We start from the raw sequence: 18840 nt of genomic DNA, 5'->3' as shown, positions 1-18840 counted from the left end.
GTGTAATTTTCCATAGTCACAAGTAGGCAGTACCAGGTACTAGTACCTGGTCAGACAGTGCTCAAAGTGTGCTCAGCTGATACTATAAAGGTGACCATGGTAAAGCAGATTTTCCGCCACAATATCGTTTGAGGCCAGAAACGTGGAAAAAAATTCATTCTTAACTTGCCCTGTTGCTGTGTCTGGATGCTCCACAGTCCACAACGTCCACTTTGCTCCATCTGCATCATGCATTTAGTATCCTCGCGAATAATAGTTCACTCCTCCTGCATAGAGAAAGTGGCATTAGTCATGAGTATTTAAATGGATGAAACCTCACTGGCCGTTTCAGGTCATTTCCAATCTTGCATATTCCAACCGTGACAGTTGTGTGGAAAACAAAAGCAGCAAAGCTCCATCTGTTGAGAATCATGCGATAAGATCACACGCTCCAAAGCAGCCACCAAGTGGACCCTGAGGTGAGATTGTTTTCACAAATGTTTGTAGATGTTATTCTCATGTATGGAGTGGCAGTATCTCTTCAAAAACAGCCAGCTCCCCTGCTGCGTGCCTGCCGTTATTATCCTTGTGTAGCTGCGTCTTATCTTCTTGCATTAGGCTATAATTTATCATAATATTTAGCGCACGGGCTTCCTTCAAATATCCCAGCTTTCATGTGTAATTTAGCTAATATCCTGCCCCGGCTCTGATTACACTGTTTAAGTTCAGGGGTCCGTCCCGCTGGAGCTCACAGCTGAGATAGGACTGCGCCACGCTGCGTCGGATCCATGACTCACTTTTAGACATTTTTAGATTGCATGATATTGACAAGTGGAACTTTAGTAGGAGACCTTCTCTGCCTCTTCTAATGGCATGCAGTTCCAAATTCCAACTTGACTGTAAAAAACAATCGCATTTCTAATCTAAAACCGCTAAAGACCTCAGGCCCAATTTGATGAGGATGGAAAGTGATTCTGCTTGTCAAAGAGAGCGTGACCAGGAGAGAGGTTGCGTGGACATGCTGCATCATGTCCACATGGGTAAACACGAGGTCAGATGGTCTTTGTGTGCATGTGCTAATGTGAAACACATACGTGGACCAAGTGTTGATAGGAACCTTCAAGTGACCCAATTTCTTGGGGAAGAAAAAAAAAAAGAGGACACGGTGGGTTGAAAGAGATAAATGAACATCTGAATTTCTCTTGACGGCTTAGGCGAGGGCGCAAAACACGAGATAAAAAAGAACATTTTTGCATATTCATCAGGCATGAAGCAACACTATTTATAGCAAGGCAGCACATGAAAGTCGTTTTCACCGCTGAGTCAGCAGCTGAAATTCATTGCAGTCCCTTCGTTTTGTGTGCAAAATTTTGCAGTGAGTCAGCAGACCCAGTGACCATATGGCCTCCGTGGGCTTTACCAGCTCTCCAGATTGCCGCTCAAGGGAAATCATAGAAAAATTGTCACGTTATGTAACACGTGTCGTGGAAGTTCGTCACGCCTGATGAAAAACAAGACAAAAAGAAAAATGCCTGTTCTTAATGTACATCAATGAATCCCAACTAGGGTGTCACGAGATTCAAATGTCACTGAATTGGTCTGAAAATTAGAATACATTCGTAGTGTACAAAAAGTCACACACACAAAAAGACACAAAGAACCCACTGAAAGTGCAAAATGAATTCTTGCATTTCTTTGCACAATATTCTGATGAATAACTCAGTTTCTTTCCAATCTGGAGAGATTTCTTTTTTTTTTTTTCCCCCCAAAAAGTGTGACCTCAGGGGTGTTCAAGTTATAAGATTCCGCTGTACTGAGGTCCTTGGTGACCTCATCGCTCACAGCCACAAAAACATGATCTCCAGGCTCCAAATGTTCCCATGTTTTGATTGATGCCACGATTCACATCAAGCCAATTCTGAAGCCTCAAAGGGAAAAGATCTTACAGATGATTCTCTTTTTTGTAAAAACCTCCTTTTTTGGGAAAAAAAAAATACGTGATCATCTTCTATCTCACTATCTTGCTGCCAGGCCTGAAAGGCCTTTGTTGGGAACCCCAGACCCCAACAACACGTGAGCAATCTCTATAATCTCACACTTCAAATAAGAGTTAAGGGAAGCAGCGTCCGCTTGGGATGTGACGCTGTCACGCATCCACCTCGGTTCGGACTTACGGCGTCTTGTGTGCGAGCTGCGGAGGAATGCGGCGTTTCTACAACAGAGCCATTGCATTAGGAACGTCAACAAAGCTCGGCGGCCCCGCTTCAAAGGACTTGGCCTTCACATTGAATCAATCCCTTCTTCCATTAGATTAGGTGATTTTACCAAAGTTACATAGCGCTAACATTTCTTCATGGCTTTTCCAATCCCTAGCTCTGGTTCTGGTTCCCCCTGTGAAGCCACATCAAACACACCCTGTCATGGCAGATCCCTTTGTGCTCGCTGCAAACGGCAAATATGTGTCTCCCTAAAATGTTTCAGATGCAAGCTCGCCGTGGTCCCGAAGGAAGAGCGTGCAGGGGCGGCAGAGACCACGACAAAGAGGGTTGAGATATTTGATTTCGAAATTACAACAATAATAAAATACTCAAGTACCAGGAAAATATAGTTAAGTGCAGTAAACAAAGTGTTTGATTTCCCACCCCATATCGCAAAGAGCTTCGAACATTCAGATTCCGTTTGGATCTCTCACTTTGGATATTCCTTAAATATATGCCCGACTCAATCTGCGGAAGTTCCTCGGAAATCATTCCGGGACCACTGTCTTAAAATGCCAAAGCAGCTTCTTGATGTCAAGAAGCCCATCTGGTTCTCTAACAGTTCAAGATGTGAGCTTTTTATTTCTCTCTGTCTCCTTCCTTTTTTTCTTTGTCCTTTACCAACACAATAATCATCATATAAGTGAACCTGTCATAATTTCCATCAGCTGCTCTAAATATGATGATTGGAGTTTACATGTCCTGTTGCTTTTTATAACAGTTCTGTTTTTTTCAGAATCGCAATGCAGGCTGGTCCACAGATGCTCATAATATATTTGTTTAAAATCAAACACTGTATTTAATTGCATGCAATCAATATAGTTTGGTCCTCAGAGGACCCCTGCTGTGTAATATATGGACCATTCTGCCGTCTCTGTTGTTAAAAAGCCGTAGCTTTTGAGCTTTTCATTGTACGGGATATTTAAGATATTTGAAAGGCTAAACTATAAACACCCAGCCTCACCGCACTCTGCCAGACTGCATTTAATATTTCGAGACTACTTCCTTCCCTGATTTGTGTAGAAAGGGGTCCCATAATTGAATAAAATGAGTCCCCTCCCCTCTTTACATACCATGTATACACACACACGCGCTCGCACACACACGCACACACTTTACAGGCTAGTATGTAAAGTTAATAGGGCGCATTTGGTTTTCAAACCCCCATTCCGCTCAGTGGAAACTGAGACGAGTAGTTTTTCAGTTTCCTAATGTTGAAGTTTATAACACTCAGCTAAAAATGTTGCCATGGTGATATGACCACCACATTGCAATTACCAAGATGCAAGCAGACTGTGGGAGCTGACAAACAAGCTAGTTGAACGCAATTAGGACAAAAACAGTGGACCAAAGAGTGTTGCATGAACGGGAAAGAGTCACACGGTGAAGGTATATTTTTCACACATTTAAAAATTGCTCCGACCAAATCAAACTGCAGCAAGCGGATGTCAGCTAACTTTTGATGGACAAAATCAAAATATGGACTGTGTAATTGGCGGACTTCAAAACTCAGGTTATTGGCCAGCATTTATTGTCGCTTTGGCGTCGCTGAAGGGTGTTTTTCTTCAGAAATGTTTCTCAGGCCGCTGGCTGAGCCTTTTCATTGGTGCAAATCTTGCTGCTAATACCCAACAGTGACTTTTGCTGATGGCTAATTCCTCTAACCCCAAGTTTTATTCTTTTGACACAGCAATCAAATATTGTTCAGGAACAGAAACTGTCAAATAATCCCTCTGAGTAAAAAAGGGAAGTGTGTGTGTTTCACATTTCTCAGAGGTATTTTTAAGCACTTTATTAATGCTACTCTTCTACAAAAATATTCACTTGAATACACAAAATACCTTCTCACATGGTGAAAAGACAGCACAAATAATCTCACTGATCATATCAAATGTTATATTAGATTGAATATTATCAAGAGGGTATGGAATCAATAATTTAAAAAAACATGCACAGCTTTTATATTGTACATAAAACAGCAGTCCAATTTCATTACCTCATTCAAAGGTCAAGTCACATAACAAAACAAAATTTAGAAGGGAAAACATGAAAAATGAACTGTCATGCCTCACTTATGTGATTGTGAAACATCATCTGTACTTGTACGGTATAAAGCGGATTGTTGGATTTGTAAGGCCCTCTACTGGCGATCACGTGAAACTGCATTTACAGATGGCACAAGTGTGTGTGTGTGTGTGTGTGTGTGTGTATGTGCGAGTGTGTCATCGTGTGCTTACTGACCACCAAAGGAAAGAGGTAACTGGGGTGAAAGTTCATCCAAACACTGAGTATTACCTTTAAAAAGTCATCCATCACATAGTCTCCTCTGGCATAAGACGATGGAAGCTGGTCCCTTTAGTTACTGTGTGACATTATTAAGAACTTTCAGAAGTCACTGAGGATACTGATGTCGGCAAATTCTTTACGATAGCGGTGGGCTGACAGAGCGAGAAGGAAGGCCCACTTGAGGCTCATGAAGCTCCAAACACAAGCCAGGTAAAGACTACGAGGGTCAGTTAGGGCTGCAAGAGAGAGAGAAAGATTACATTGTTACTTATATTAGCATGGACTGATGTAACAGAATTATTCATTCATCCACTCAAAAGCTTGCACATTTCAACCTCACTCCTACATAACCAATGAGTACTCACGCTCCTTGTAGTGGATGGCAATCGACAGGAAGGTGATGAAAGCAACGACCGCGAGCACAGAGAAGAATACACCAATGGAAAAGAACAACTTGAGCCCCTTTAGCCAGGTCCGCCAGTGATCTTGCAGGTACATGATGTGGGTGATTAGCGTCCACAGTGCCAGCACACCTGAAAGGCAGAAGGAAAAAAAAACATCCCTGTTTAGGGCAATCGTTACACATACTCACTTACATAGAAAATGAAAACACACGCAAGGAGCATGAAACAATGTTAATGATGAACTAAATGTGTGAGTAAATCATTATGGTGCTTTATGCGTTGCCGCCACCCTGCGGTACCTATACGCAATTACAACGATCATTCCCGATCGTTTAGTCACTACTGCTGCCAGTAGTCACTATTTTGAGAAATAGTCACAAGTGGGGTCGGAAAACTTGTTACGTACAAGATCTACGATTGCAGAAAAGACTGTTGCTTAACTGCCCATGTACAATAACTGCAAGAGTTGGAGATTTTTTGACCCTTGTGCTCACACCATGACTCGGCAAGTTTCCGAAGAGACGCTTCATTTCCCGTCTTGAGTCACATGCAGTGAGGCTTCGCCAAATCTACACAAGTGGATCGTAGCCCACCACATCGAAAAACGTCTCATTGATCCACTCGCACATTCTAAATGACTGTAAAATGGTTGCGTCCACTGGGAACCGCTTCAGCCAGCTTTAAAAAACATGACGTCAATGATACAATAAGATATTCTTAGAATATGAAAATGTAATCTCAGCTCGCGATTAAAATGTTAGGAAACAATTTGGCTCGGGCCAAACTTACAGTTTTGGTAGCAGTAAAAACCAACGTGGGAATGTTTTAATAATCATGTATTTTATAAGTCGGTGTGCAGGATGGCTCATTTTTTTTCTTGATCTAAAAAGTCAGTTTGTTGACTTGAGACGTGCACGTTTCTCGCTCCACTTTACCTGACAGTCCTCCCATTGCTGCTGTCCACGGCTGATGGTACACGACGTTCCAGACCAGAAAAGCAGACGTCCCCACCAGCAAACCGACCGTAGCATAGCCAATACTCACGTACGTTTTGTTTATAGCCATTGTACCAACAACAACAACAAAAAAAACAAACAAGCGTTAAAATGAGATTTTAAAAAGAGAGGCTCACGAGTTGAAAAGTGTGAGCTGCTTCAAAACACCGTTTGGTGAGCGCATAGGCGCAAAAAGAGAAACGTGGCACAGTTGCTGTCATGCACAAAACTCCTTCTCCAAAGCACAGCGTTTTACAATCGAATGTTTACCTTGTGGCCAGTCTCAAATAGAACGCGTCCGTTTTACGTCATCTGACTGACTGGGCAAATCAATTCTGTTGTGCGAGCGCAGCGACCTCTTGGGGCGCAGAAGGAAATCTCGACTTCTGGATATTTATGACACTTATCAAGGTGACACCTATCGAACCTTTTTTGGTATCGTAGCAATTTCTTCTTTTTGTGCAATGCTATTGAATTATTATTTTCTATATTAATTAAATATCCTCTATTTGACACAAGAAATTAGCCCACGATTGAGAGGGCACCACCCTTTAATGCATTTGCAATATATACAGCAAACTGAATCGAAATACAAATCTCTGACTTTCATTTAATTACACCTAAAACAGTATAAACTATAAACTGTCACCTGTTAAGAACAATATAATTACTATATTTTTATATAATATATCCCTCTGAGTAATGTAGAACACATGCATAGGGGAGTGGGGGATTTTTTTTCAGGGTAGATTCATGGAGAAAAAAAGAACAAACCACAATGTATTGTTGCCAAAACCTTCTTCCAGTAACACGAACAAATTGCAGTGCATGTCAGAACTTCAGCCCTTACTTTGAAAAATGTGGCAAATACTGATAGAAATAATACTCCTCCACCTTTGCTTTCATTTTCTCAATGAAGACTCTGTCTCTGAAGATTCTCTGGACCAGTGCGTCCTCCTTGGCGAACACCAGCAGGTCACACCATGACATGCCCGTCACCATCATCTGTGCCTGGATGATCACGTAGTGCTCATCTGTGTTTTCCAGGCAAACTTCTTCATTCTCAAATCTCAAGAACTTGCAGTCCGCAAAACTCCGGAGGGGGGAACAGCTGACATATACCAGTCCAAAACAGGGATCCTGCTTTGGGTCGTACACCAAGCCATGAGGCCGGGTCCCAAGCCATGGAGAATTCAAGTCAAAAACCAAATCGCAGGGCCTCCAGTTGACACACACGTTGCGACAATACAAATGAAGTGCTTGACTCTTCAGTTCCTCCTCTTGCTGAGATGATATGGAGGGTTTTTTGCCCATGGTAAAGATGAGGGGCTGTGGCTGACACGGTCCCGGTTGAACTTTGCGGCTCGCTTCTTTCTTTTTTTGTGCGGTCTGCTCCAGATTGCCGGCCATCTCCCGCTCGACACACGTTGAGGTGTGATGTGGCAGGGGAAGCTGCGGCCACTCGCAAACATTATCGTGATACGTAAAATCTCCTTTTAAGGACATGGGGTGATCTTGAGGAACATGATCGAAAGTGATGTCCATATCTTCTATTTTGGGAATCGGGGGGTTCTCTTCGGGACAATCCTTGGAGCGTTGGTTGAGTTTGGCCAAAAAAGTATGAGGAGGTGGTGAAGTAACATTTGGAGACTTGTCGGGCCTTTTCCTGGAATAAATCATGCAACATCAAGCATGTAATGAAAATCTGATAATGTGCTTTTGAATCATTCTTACCTTGGGAATTCTAGGATGGTCTTCTGCACACAACATTCAGGTATCTTGATTTGGGGGGAAGGAGATAAGAGAGAGATTTGATGCCTAGACTGCAAAATGCTTCAATAAATGAGTTAATAAATCTTTTTTTATGTCCAAATATTTGTAATATAACTAACAGTAGACCCTTGAAAGTTTTGGGCAATCAAACAGAAATACACAGAGGACCAACTTTAGTCAACATGAAATATTTAATGACTGTCATAATTTAGTGCAGTATATGTGGTTCTTAAATGGTGTTTAATTGAGATTGTCTATTTTGAATTTCTGAATTGTAACCAGAACATTTGTCATACGTGACAAGCATTATTTTTTTTTTTAAACAGTGAGCATTGTAAGGTGCAATGACGTTATGCGGGTGCATAAAAAGTCCCGATACTCCGACAGTCCCTGTTGTTGCACGTTGAGCCTCAGTAGTTTGATTTTGGAGTCCCTACCGGCAACGTCTCAGGACAGCGAGCCCTTTTAAAGGTCTTCTTCGCTCTTCTTTGGTGTCTTGACGAAAAAAAAAAAAAAACGTGTTATGAGAGAAAACGCTGGATGTCAATGTTTTGAAATTCATCCTCAAATCTCTTGATATCTCCCTTTCCAGCTCTTGCAGCCTCCCTCGGTCTTAGCACGCCGTGGATTCCGCTTCTCTCCCTGAAATTAACAAACCAGCCCTTGCTGGCCTTGAACTCCTCCGCACTGCCCCCAGGGTTGTCTCGGGTGAGGGCATTGTGCAGCTCCCTTGCCTTGTCACAAATGAGGGTCTCTGACACAATGTCGCCCCTCAACTGTTTATGAGTGATCCACTCGAGCAGAACCTTTTCCACCTCTTCCACTTTATCAGTTCTTCTGCTGCTCAGCGTTTTGACCCCTTTGGCCACATCGGCAGCTTTGATGGCTTCTTTTCGCTTCAATATGGTCGATACCGTCGACTTGGCCATTTTGTACTGAACAGCCAAGTCAGAGACGCGTGTGCCTCTCTCCCACTTGGCGATAAGTTCCTTTTTCAGTGCTATAGTGGTCATCACCGTTTTCCTCTTTGGCTTGTCATCCTGGGTACCCTTCTGTGGTGACGTGGGATAGGTATCACATATGAAACGATCATGAAAATGAAACAAAAAAAAAAACACTTTAGTGTTTATCCTTAAAAGTTCAACTTTCATACTGTATACAGTGTTTAGTTTATCCGCCCTGCAAACTGGACTTCCAAAAGGGTCCACTGTGGTTTTTATTCAAGCCCTTCAGAAAATGTATTTAACATGCAACTAGGCACGGGCCAATTATTGGCCTGATGGTTTGCTGTGGTTTTAAAAGTCCAGGATACGATTATCGCTAATAGGAGGGAGGGAGCAAGACGAACAACACACTGCAGACGCGGATGCCTTTTTGCTCTGTGCATTGTCCTAATTAAAATAAAAATGGTGCAAGCGGGTACTATTTAGCCCACAGTAGCCCATAGGTTTTTAAAAAAAGGGTCAGTTTAAAGCTGTAACTTGAATACGGTAATACCTTTTGTTTTTGCTCACAGTTACAACAACAGAATCAAAATCCAGCCCATGCCTACATACGACATATTAAAAACAATTCTAAAATATAAACGAGTAAGGAAAAGTAAAGTGGATTTTTTTTTCATAACATAATAAAGAAAATCAAATTAAAATCAAGATGTGAGTGGAAACAAATTTACAAGTGAAGCAAGGTTTTTCAAAACTACTGACTTTTATTTCTTTGAACTTGCAATTTAACCCATTCAGGTGCACAACAACACAAGCTAAACACATGAACACAGAGTAAACATATCAGTCAAGACAACACATCAGCCCCATTGAACGCATGGCCTTTAGCCACTAGCCTATCCAATACATGAGGGGCAGAGCTGTACTGTGTGTGTGTTGCAGATATACTTTTTGCACTTGATGCATGTATATCGTGTTTTCCTGTCCATCTTGGGTCCGCACACTTCGCAGCGCTTCTTTTTGTTGCTTGTGTTCACAACCTAGAATAATGAAAAGATCCGGAATTTTACTAACACCTCTCTCTCTCGCTCTCTCTCTCACAAGACATGAGTGTCAGGCATGTACTGCAACAGCATCACACACTCACTTCAGGCTCTGCAGATTGTGGTTCTGTCAGTTGGGTGGACAGGGCACCAGCATTCTCCTCCTGAATCCTCCTTCTTCTCTCAATTTGTGGTCACACCAATGCCTTTCCCAGATCCTCAAGAATGAGCCATCTTTTCTGGAGCTTCACTCGTTTCCACTCTGGGTTCAGTGCCATCCAAATGACAAAGGCATTGTACGCTGAGATGTCCAACATGTCAAAGAATATGGCCAACGTAGAGTCCTCCGTTTGCAGCTGTAGGCCGTCACCAGCTTGCCCATGTTGTCTACCCCTCCTTATGTGGCATTATAATCCATGATGATCTCTGGTTTGTGATGTTCCTGGTCAGATAATCTTCCATGCCCGTGCAGTGTACTCATGAATACCACATTCTTGCCTTTCTTTGGCACATAGGATACCAGGAATGTGTCAGCCGTGTATGCAAACTTGGAAGACTTGACAGGCCTGTTCTTCGAAGTCAGCAGTTGAGGTGGGAGCTTTGACCTGTTTTTCCTTATTGTTCCCACCATGGTCAGCTTCCTCTTCAGGAGCTCCTGTCCCAGTTTGTGCGAGGTAAAGAAATTGTCGCATGTGATGTTGTGTCCACTGAGTCCCTGAGACATGTCGAGGACAACTCTTATTCCTTGGTTTTTCTCCTCCATCAGGTGTGAAATGACGTTAAAGTTTTCCAGAGACATTGTTGCACGGAACATTTCTCTGCCAGTTCCTGCATCCCAAGGGATTCTGTGGATTCCCCTTTGGACCTGAAAACTCCAGCAAGGATGAGAACTCCAAAGTAAGTATGTAATTGGGTTTTGTCCATTTCCTTCCACCTCTCTCCAAAAACACGTCTCCCTTCTAAATTAGTGCAGTCAAGAATAATTTCCTGGATGGAATCTGGGATGAAAAGCTCAAAAGAAGACTTGATGACTTGTGTGTGAGTAACTGCCATCCGTGTTGGCCCTGGTTACATCTTCATCACATTGGCAGCCTTGCGGGGTGGCTCTTTTCTTGGGCGAGAAGACCATTCAATTTCAGAATTTTTTGACATCCATATTTCCTCACTTGCTCCTTCCGAATGGCTTGTTCTGGGCCTGGCTGCTGACTGCTTGGTCCTGGGGCTGGCTGCTGACAGCCTGGTCCTGTGGCTCGTCTTTGTTTTGGAACTGGCTGACGCTCAATCTCATGATCTTCTTCAGAGTCATTGTCAGACTCTGAATTTTCAGAAATGTGATCCTCAAATTCTGAATCCTCTCCCACTACATCATCATCAAAAACTTCTCTCTCTTCCAAAATCAATCCAGGGCCCTCTGCGCAGAGTACCTTTTGGCCATCTTGATCGTTTGTGATAAGAAACCACACTGGCAAAGCTATAATTATAGTGTATAAAATTATAATTGTTAAAAATCCATGACACTCAAGAGTTCTCTGGAGGAGTGAGTAAATCAAGTGAGACAATGTTTGAGATTTATTGTATAATTTATTAACTTGACATTAACAATCAACCACTTTATGTAAGGATATGCAGAAAAACACATTGTTCACAAAATTTGACAGTATGTGCCCCACAGATGTACTTTTGGCAGTTTCTGCATGTGGTTTGTGTCTTTGTGTCCTTGAGTGCAACACACACCTCACAGCGCTTTCTCTTTCCACTGGATGCCACCTAGAATAAAAAAATAAAAGATCAGGATGGTTCAGGATTTATTTGGTTTATTTCTGACCCCCCCAACACACATACACGCACACACACACACACACACCACACACAACTGCAACAGGAAACTTACCTGAGAAATTTGAGGCTGTGAGAAAAGTTTTCTTTGAAGCGTCTTTTGGTTCCCATCCGAGATAATTCCCATCCAGATTGAAGATGCTTTACAAGGCCTGACATCCAGCAAAAGAGAAAATATGGCAAGTGGCCACTGAAATGCTCTTCTTTGTCGCAGTCCAGCACCCTGTCTTCCTCCAGCGGTGACAGTCACATAAGACCTCTGGTTTACAGTTCCTTGTTCCATCGTTGAGTAGCAAGCTCGTAAATACATTTTTAAAACTTTTTGGTTTGTAATAAACCAGAACGGTGTAATAGAGGGATATCCTCTCACACTTAGAACTTCAGATAGCTCCATCTTCCCCCCCCCCAAAATTTTTCAAACATTCCAATTTTTTTTTTTTTTTAAACGCTCCTGTTCTAGGTTGTACAAAATTTGCCTCAGAGAAGACATTGAATCTCTTGGGGGAGAATCTCTAAAAATCACCCTTCCTGTCTCAGCATTCCACAGACTTGCAGTTAGCGACACTAACAAGGATGATGGTGCCAAAGTAGGTATGCAAGATACGTGATGTTCTTCTCTTTCCACTCGTAGAACCATTTGTTTGGTTGATACTTGTTGAACTTGATAGCTTGAACAACAGGTTGAACTTGATAGCTTGAAGATCAAGGCGAATTATTTGCATTATGTCAGGAAGTGAGTGGAGTGAAGATGAGATCGTCCCCGTGCCTGGCTCTTGGGTTACTCCAGCCGTCGCCTGTGGTGCTCCTCCTTGCCGTGTATAGTCCAAGTGAATCTTGAAAATTTTGTTTCAGAATTCCATACTCCGAATCGATTGCTAAATTATGCCCATATTCCCAGACACCGTTCTCTTTCACAGGACCTGACTCTCCATTTATATGTAAACTGTCATAACGTGACAGGACGTATTGAGGGTGGAAGATTTTGAACAATTGATGTAGTCTTTTATCTTCTTCCATTCAAATGTAGGTGCAAGGCATATCACTCAAATGGTATGCAATATCAAAGTAAACAAGTAGTTGGCAGTTGATTGTTTTAGCGGCAAAAAAGACAAAAAGAAAAAAATTCTACATCCCCCCTGTTGAAATGCTCATTTTTTTGTGATCTAAAACAAGGGGAAAATAAAAAAATAAACAACTCTATGCACACCGCGTCTAACTGGGAAGTCGTTTTGCACTTACACACTCCCCCTCCAAACACGAGGGAGGTAGAGAAATGTGCAAACTAAAAAATGTTGTTTATATTTTCGCAAAACATTTTTAAAAGGACATTTTAGAGCTATAATTCTAAACACGTTGATGCCTCATTATTTTTGCTCATGGTTATCATCCCGCCAGAATCTAGTATCGGCCCATGCCTACTTTTGCCAGTTTTGGTTTTACAAATTTGAAAACCACACAACAGTAACATTACCAATCATCTTCCAAACAAATAGTGAAACATTACCTTTTTGAGGGATATCTTAGGACGCTCCGGATGTAGCAGGTCTTGTTTTGTGTTTTCCCCACTCGTGCTTGGCTGAGTGAATTCCTTGGCTGTGTAGAAGTCAAAAGTTGTAGTTTGAAGTCCAGGCGTGTCTTGCTCTTTGGCTTCACTTTTAGGACAATCCATTGCGGTGCCACCGTCCATTCCACTCTCTTGTTTTAGTGCCAAACTTCTATTGTATTCTATATGCTCCTCATGCGGTCCATTTGCCAATGGCTCTGACACATTGGTTTGCTTGTGTGCAAGTATACCAGCTCTTTCAAATGCACATGGCTCTGACAGTCCTGTTTGTTGCATAGCAGCCATTGCCTCAGATTGTCCCACTGCAGATGACACTAATACTTCCGTTTGTTCCTCTTTAGTTGTATTAGCAAGTGGACGCAAAACATCCGTTGGCTTGTCTTCTGTCACATCAGCCCATACCTGGGTATAATCTATTTTGTATCTTTTGGAAATTGGCTCTGCTACTGTCTCCTCGGGAACGTTCAGTTCAGGTGGTTGCTCTCTCACAGCCAATCTGTTGTGATCTTTGGGCGGAAAAGAAGACAAACGTTCTACTTTACTTTTGGTATAAGAGGTGCTAAAAAAAAAAAAAGTATTTCCTAGTCTGTTAGCAAGAGTAGAAAATGGTTCGGGGGGGGGGGGGGGGCTCACAATTCTTCGAGAGCGCGATACAAACAACTTTTGAGGCTCAGAAGGAAAAGTAGCTTGAGAGCTACTTGAAGCGACTTTCTATGTAGACTACACGATTAATATTATTCGTTCCCATTTTTCAAACGCTGTATGTGAATGTTTTAAGTGAAGTTACTAACCTTTTATGGCTATATTCCACCGAGGGTTCATCTCTTTGTTCAGTAAGGACCGCAGACAGTCGATCTCCTCTTGGTATCCTTTCACAATGAGCGCCACTTCTTGGGATACCTCCATGGCGAAGCTGGTAAAGCGTTCAGTTAAATGGATCTGAAACGCTTGCATTTGGCTGACGGTTGACATGTCGGAACAATGAAATGCAACGCGACAGCAGCTGTTTATCTTTGAGGTACGCGCGGGACTCGAATGGCATCGACGACGACACGAGACAAAAGAGAACCCGGAAAAGAAACGACCCTCGTTTCCGGTCAGAGTCTTATCTGTATCTCAATGGAAGCAGTGCCCACTTGAGCGCCCTGCCTACTCAAGAGGGCGTCCGTGAGTCACGCCGTTTAGCAGCCACCGAGGATTCACTGAAGCAGAAGAAGAGCGGGCAGTGGGCAGGCTGCTGTTGGTGACAGCCGCCAGGCGAAATGAGCTACACCCCCTCCACATCTAACTGATAGGGAGAAGACATTACGGGACGTTTTCATGGGCATACAGCCTTCTGCTCACTGACGGCACGGTTTCCAACATTTAGCTGGCCCCGTCGCCAATCGAGCATTTACTCTTGGAGTTTTTCCAGTCAACGTACGTTACGTTAGCTTCGGCGTTTAAACAGTGGCACCGAAGCTCGTACGACACCACAACCGCGTCGCCTGTCAAGATAGTATTAACACTCGGAGAAGATGGGTGACATCAAGCCGTCGACATCTCCTGCTTTCCAGTCGGAGGTAAGTGACGGTCGATCGCAGTAACTCATCGATGTGCTGTCAAGTTGTTTTGCTTCACTGCTAACGACGCAAGAGAATGTCAACTTGCTGGCCGCTTGTCATCGCACTGTTAGCCTGTAAATTCACTGACATCATGTTGGAACATGAATGTGATCAACTTGCTCACGGTGATTTCGCATTTGCACTCACCGTCCGTCGACTTGATCACTTTTAAGTGTGTCTTTGTTAACGTGCAAGAAAGAATTCATCGGTTTGCACCACTTTGGATACATTGTTAATGTTCAATCATTTCGAAAACATTCCATCATCATCATCATCATCATCATCATCGCTAACATGCTAACGTGTGCTAGCTAAGCATAATGGTAGCCAAAGTCGGTTCGAAAAATGATTGCCTCTTATTTCGAGAACCAATGTGTGCTATATGTGTTAAAGAAAAGAAAAGCAACGAACATTGCTTTGTTATTGTTGAGGCTTCACTGTTACTTGCTAGCCGTGGCTAGCCTTACAGCTCTTGTGACTGCTGACTGTCCATTGCGAGCCCACATTTGTTGTCGAGGAGAGTTAACGTTGAGTCGTGGGGGGTTGGGAGGATTGCTCTCAAGATACTTAAAAGACAAATTCGCCCTATTTGCCCTTACGCAACATTTCTTTTCAAATAAAGCACATTGTCGCTATGTTATTCTTTTTGGAGGACTGTTGCTAATTCTTGGATCAGTGACACACACATTACACACCCACGAGGAACATTATGAGACGATGTTTATCCATCTTAATCAGTGCTTGACTTAAAGCCCCCCTTATTTTTCCACTAAGATTGAAAAAATCGACTGTCGATCACTATTATGACAGAATACATGTACAGGGGAACGTTCAAACTTAATAGTAAAGAGACCTCCTCACTGTTTGTGACCTTATCACCGCTGGCGCTAACTCATGTTTCTGTGTTCTAGAGCTTCAGTCCACCATACAGGAAGAGGAAAAGGACAGTGGAAGATTTCAACCAGTTTTGCACATTTGTCTTGGCCTATGCTGGTTACATCCCTTACCCACAAGAGGTAAGTCAGGCTCGTGCTGATATTTTTGAGAATATCTTTAAGAATCAAATTTGGACAAACAATTAAAAGTGGAAGGCCATGTCAGGAACAGGAGAGCCTAATTCTCCTGAATGTTTATGGTTTACTCGCAAGGTTCCTTCTGAGTGAAAAAACAAAGCCCCAAAGACACTTGAGTAAAGCTGAGTGGAGCAAATGCCAGCCAGACCTAAAATTGTTTTTACTATTTACAGAACTCTTCACTGCGCAGTACTTCCAGCCCTCCCAATAGCACCGGAAGCACAGTTGATAGCGATGGCTGGACTCCGGGGCCATCGCCATCTTGTCCCCAACACCCCTTCATGGTCCCCCTGGACAGGAGCAGAAGCCATCCACAGATGGGGGCCACACTGTCCAGTCACATCAAGAAAGATGTGAGTTGAGCTCAGACAAGGGTGTGGAAGTTTGCAACAGATTTTGCTCTCAGGGTTTGATTCCATTCACATACCTCCACGTCTATCTTTATTTGCGCAGCACACATTCACCAGCTTGCATCCAGAGGATCGTCGGAAAGCCGAGAAGCTGAAGAAGAAAAAGAGGAGAAAGGAGAGGGAGCTCCAGGCCGGCGAAGAACACGGGCAACCTAACTTGCCTCCTCCGTTGCCCTTTGGCGACTTGCCTATAAAAGAGGAGCCGGAAGACGACATCAGCATTCCGCTCCACCCTCAACGCGTCACCAGTCCGTCCCCGTGCAAAGAGGAGCAACAGGAAGAGCGCAGGCAGTGGGATGGACGAGACCTGGAAGAAGGGGTAGTCAAGGTCCAGAAAGTGGAAGGCCTTTCTGGAAGCAGAACGGTGTTCCGCCAGGGCAAGCAGGTGGTGTTCCGAGATGAAGATGGCTTGGGAGAGGATGAGGATATCATGGTGGACTCAGGTATGTGCTTCAATATGCTGGTAGGCTTCCAATTACTAATTACATTTCCTCTCCCCTGTGCCCTCAGACGACGACTCATGGGACCTGGTGACGTGTTTCTGCATGAAGCCGTTCGCCGGCCGCGCCATGATCGAATGCAACAAATGCCACACCTGGATCCACCTGTCGTGCGCCAAAATCCGCAAAAGCCACGTGCCCGAAACGTACGTGTGCCAGAGCTGCCGAGAAAATGACGGACCCGCAACCGCAGGAGCCGACGCCCGCCGCTCCCACCGCCCTCGCATTGGCCCGCGTAAACACCTGCTAGAATAACTTCCAAACGCCCTCCTGAAGATTTTCTAAGAACACTTGTGGACCTTTAGCAAGCTCTCCTATACCCCCACTTGGGGTTACCTTAGCTCTGCCGATGTGTACTTGTGCTTCCCTACAGACTCTCCGCGTAAGGCAATCACTGAATGATACACTACTCAGAAAAAGTTAGGGCTACCTGGACTTTTGTTGGAGTTTCAGGATGTGCCTACAATTACTAGAACGTTGACAGGGGAACCAAATTCGACCTTCTGTGCAATTGTGAATGCAGTCTAACATCACCGATTTTGCCTTTCAGCTTCTTAGCGAACGACGAGTCCTGCCGAAAGTACCGAACCATGTGAACAGTTAGACGAGCATTCAAACGTTTTGACGTAAAATGAAGCTCACCTGTCAAGGTTATGGTACATTTTAGCGCCACCTGAAAATTTCATCCCTAACTTTTTGACTAGTGTCTGTGGATGACTAGCATAGCAGCCAACGGCTACAGTTGAGACTGTAGCGACTTGCGAACACTGGAAACTGCTATCTCGAGTCCCTCTACAAACTGCCACCCTCTCTGGTGCATGCTGGGATGTGTCGGAAAGAAACGTTTGCACTTTTTCTCACTTTAAAACAAACCTTTTGACCCTTTTGGCAAACAGGTATGTTCAGATGTGACTCGATTTGATTTCTTTCCCCAAGCGGCTTCTTGTTGGTATGAAACCCAAGTGGCCGTTTTGAAGGAGAAAACAAGTAAAGCCTGCTTCAGATGGTGCTATAGTATTAATCTGATAATTCAATAGACTAGAGCGAAGATCTAGACTACATCTGCTTCTTCTGTCCCTTTTGTTATTTAAGTCCATTGTGGACACACAGAAGCCCAGAGAGGTGGTTATTCTTTCTTTCTCAAGCTGTCTTCCAATTTCGGATGCTGTGTGTATCGAAGGTTAGGGCGATATTGTTCACTTCCTTCCCTCCTACACTTGACTTAATTTCCACTGGTCAAGGATTGTCGTTCATAAGTATTTTACCTTATCAGTTCAGCTGTTTCATTTTTAAGCTTCTTGCGTCAAATATATTTATGGAAGGGAGTGAAGGCCGTTCCGTTCAGTGCTTCTGCAGGAAATGTCATGGTTAGTTGACTGGAATAGTGTAGAGAGTCTCTCAAGAGTGTATGTGAGTGTGTTTGAGGGAGGAGGGGGGTGGAGGACAATGCATGTGCTGCTATGAACATATCTAATTTCTGGTCTTTTATTGTAAGATGCTCATCTGCAAATGAAATAAGCTCTGGTGTCTCATCACTTCATAAAACTTCACAGCAGTATTCACGTACTTTCACCCTCTGCAGCGTTACTGGGAAATTGCTTTTTTTTTTTTTTTAATCCAGGCACTTTTCTCTTTAAACTCGCTGCCATTCAGATGAACTGTTTCAGCATATGTGCCATGGACCTGTTTTGTGTCAGTTCAAGAAAAGCCATACTCCAGCGTAGAGTGACATGAAAGACTCTGAGACACCGTTTTTATCCTAGGATGGGGTTTTACAACACACAGTCGCAGCAGACTTTGACCAGAGGATATTTGTGCGGTTGGCAGGCTGATGCCTTCTGCTGCTGTGTTGCCAATAATCAGCCCAGTTGGGATGTTTCCTAAATGACAAGCACTGTTATGTCTTTGAGAGCCCTCTTTTTTTTGAAGATCACTTAGATGTATAAGTACTATTAACAGTGGTCCGTGTGATAAAAGTTGGTTTATTCTGATGGGTTGAGTTTGTCCTCTCTCTCCCCTTTGAGAATGTGTTATTGTGTACTGTGTGGTGAAAACTGTTTCTATGAAACTAATGTAAAGTATTGTAAATAAAGATTGACCATTTTATCCATTGTGTCGTTTGTATTAATCGTGCAACATAGAGTATCGCATCTTAAACCCTAACTGATACT

The 18840-nt window shown here is 43.3% G+C and overlaps 3 protein-coding genes and 1 long non-coding RNA gene across 5 annotated transcripts; 1 reads left to right on the top strand and 3 right to left on the bottom strand.

The window, feature by feature from the left end:
• Window positions 1-4014: 4014 nt before the first annotated feature.
• On the bottom strand, window positions 4015-6249 carry LOC119123037 (heme transporter hrg1-A-like). Its single transcript, XM_037251815.1, has 3 exons — window positions 5863-6249; window positions 4889-5056; window positions 4015-4759 (listed from the first exon to the last, which is right to left on the bottom strand). Exons 1-3 carry the CDS (start codon window positions 5990-5992, stop codon window positions 4623-4625), a joined length of 435 nt encoding a protein of 144 aa, XP_037107710.1. The 5' UTR covers window positions 5993-6249; the 3' UTR covers window positions 4015-4622.
• Window positions 6250-6455: 206 nt separating this feature from the next.
• Window positions 6456-14202, bottom strand: LOC119123564. Of its 2 annotated transcripts, XM_037252756.1 has the most exons (4): window positions 13874-14202; window positions 13023-13588; window positions 7657-7700; window positions 6456-7588 (listed from the first exon to the last, which is right to left on the bottom strand). In XM_037252756.1, exons 1-4 carry the CDS (start codon window positions 14052-14054, stop codon window positions 6769-6771), a joined length of 1611 nt encoding a protein of 536 aa, XP_037108651.1. In that variant the 5' UTR covers window positions 14055-14202; the 3' UTR covers window positions 6456-6768. The 2 variants fall into 2 exon arrangements, with proteins under 2 accessions (XP_037108651.1, XP_037108652.1); XM_037252757.1 differs by lacking the exons at window positions 6456-7588; window positions 7657-7700 and adding an exon at window positions 7982-8747.
• LOC119123566 lies at window positions 11239-11926 on the bottom strand. The gene is made up of 2 exons (XR_005098105.1): window positions 11574-11926; window positions 11239-11449 (listed from the first exon to the last, which is right to left on the bottom strand). It is a non-coding gene; the product is annotated as an uncharacterized LOC119123566 (long non-coding RNA).
• A 118-nt stretch (window positions 14203-14320) lies between the features above and the next one.
• On the top strand, window positions 14321-18775 carry phf13 (PHD finger protein 13). Its single transcript, XM_037252759.1, has 5 exons — window positions 14321-14644; window positions 15598-15702; window positions 15933-16112; window positions 16213-16612; window positions 16680-18775. Exons 1-5 carry the CDS (start codon window positions 14600-14602, stop codon window positions 16922-16924), a joined length of 975 nt encoding a protein of 324 aa, XP_037108654.1. The 5' UTR covers window positions 14321-14599; the 3' UTR covers window positions 16925-18775.
• The last annotated feature ends 65 nt before the right edge of the window (window positions 18776-18840 follow it).

This window comes from Syngnathus acus, chromosome 5 (assembly GCF_901709675.1).
Source record: "Syngnathus acus chromosome 5, fSynAcu1.2, whole genome shotgun sequence".
Lineage (NCBI taxonomy): Eukaryota > Metazoa > Chordata > Actinopteri > Syngnathiformes > Syngnathidae > Syngnathus > Syngnathus acus.
This window is presented reverse-complemented; position numbering and strand designations above follow the sequence as displayed.

What these genes read in the sequence shown, in the direction of transcription:
- LOC119123037 (XM_037251815.1), bottom strand. Translation starts at nt 5,992, where the DNA reads ATGGCTATAAACAAAACGTACGTGAGTATTGGCTATGCTACGGTCGGT. An exon ending in AGCAATGGGAGGACTGTCAG is followed by an intron (nt 5,057 to 5,862) that starts GTAAAGTGGAGC and finishes TCTGCCTTTCAG; the next exon opens with GTGTGCTGGCACTGTGGACG. An exon ending in TGCCATCCACTACAAGGAGC is followed by an intron (nt 4,760 to 4,888) that starts GTGAGTACTCAT and finishes TCTCTCTTGCAG; the next exon opens with CCCTAACTGACCCTCGTAGT.
- LOC119123564 (XM_037252756.1), bottom strand. Translation starts at nt 14,054, where the DNA reads ATGTCAACCGTCAGCCAAATGCAAGCGTTTCAGATCCATTTAACTGAA. An exon ending in GTGGAATATAGCCATAAAAG is followed by an intron (nt 13,589 to 13,873) that starts GTTAGTAACTTC and finishes TTCCGCCCAAAG; the next exon opens with ATCACAACAGATTGGCTGTG. An exon ending in CTAAGATATCCCTCAAAAAG is followed by an intron (nt 7,701 to 13,022) that starts GTAATGTTTCAC and finishes CCCCAAATCAAG; the next exon opens with ATACCTGAATGTTGTGTGCA.
- phf13 (XM_037252759.1), top strand. Translation starts at nt 14,600, where the DNA reads ATGGGTGACATCAAGCCGTCGACATCTCCTGCTTTCCAGTCGGAG. An exon ending in CTCCTGCTTTCCAGTCGGAG is followed by an intron (nt 14,645 to 15,597) that starts GTAAGTGACGGT and finishes TCTGTGTTCTAG; the next exon opens with AGCTTCAGTCCACCATACAG. An exon ending in GGATATCATGGTGGACTCAG is followed by an intron (nt 16,613 to 16,679) that starts GTATGTGCTTCA and finishes CTGTGCCCTCAG; the next exon opens with ACGACGACTCATGGGACCTG.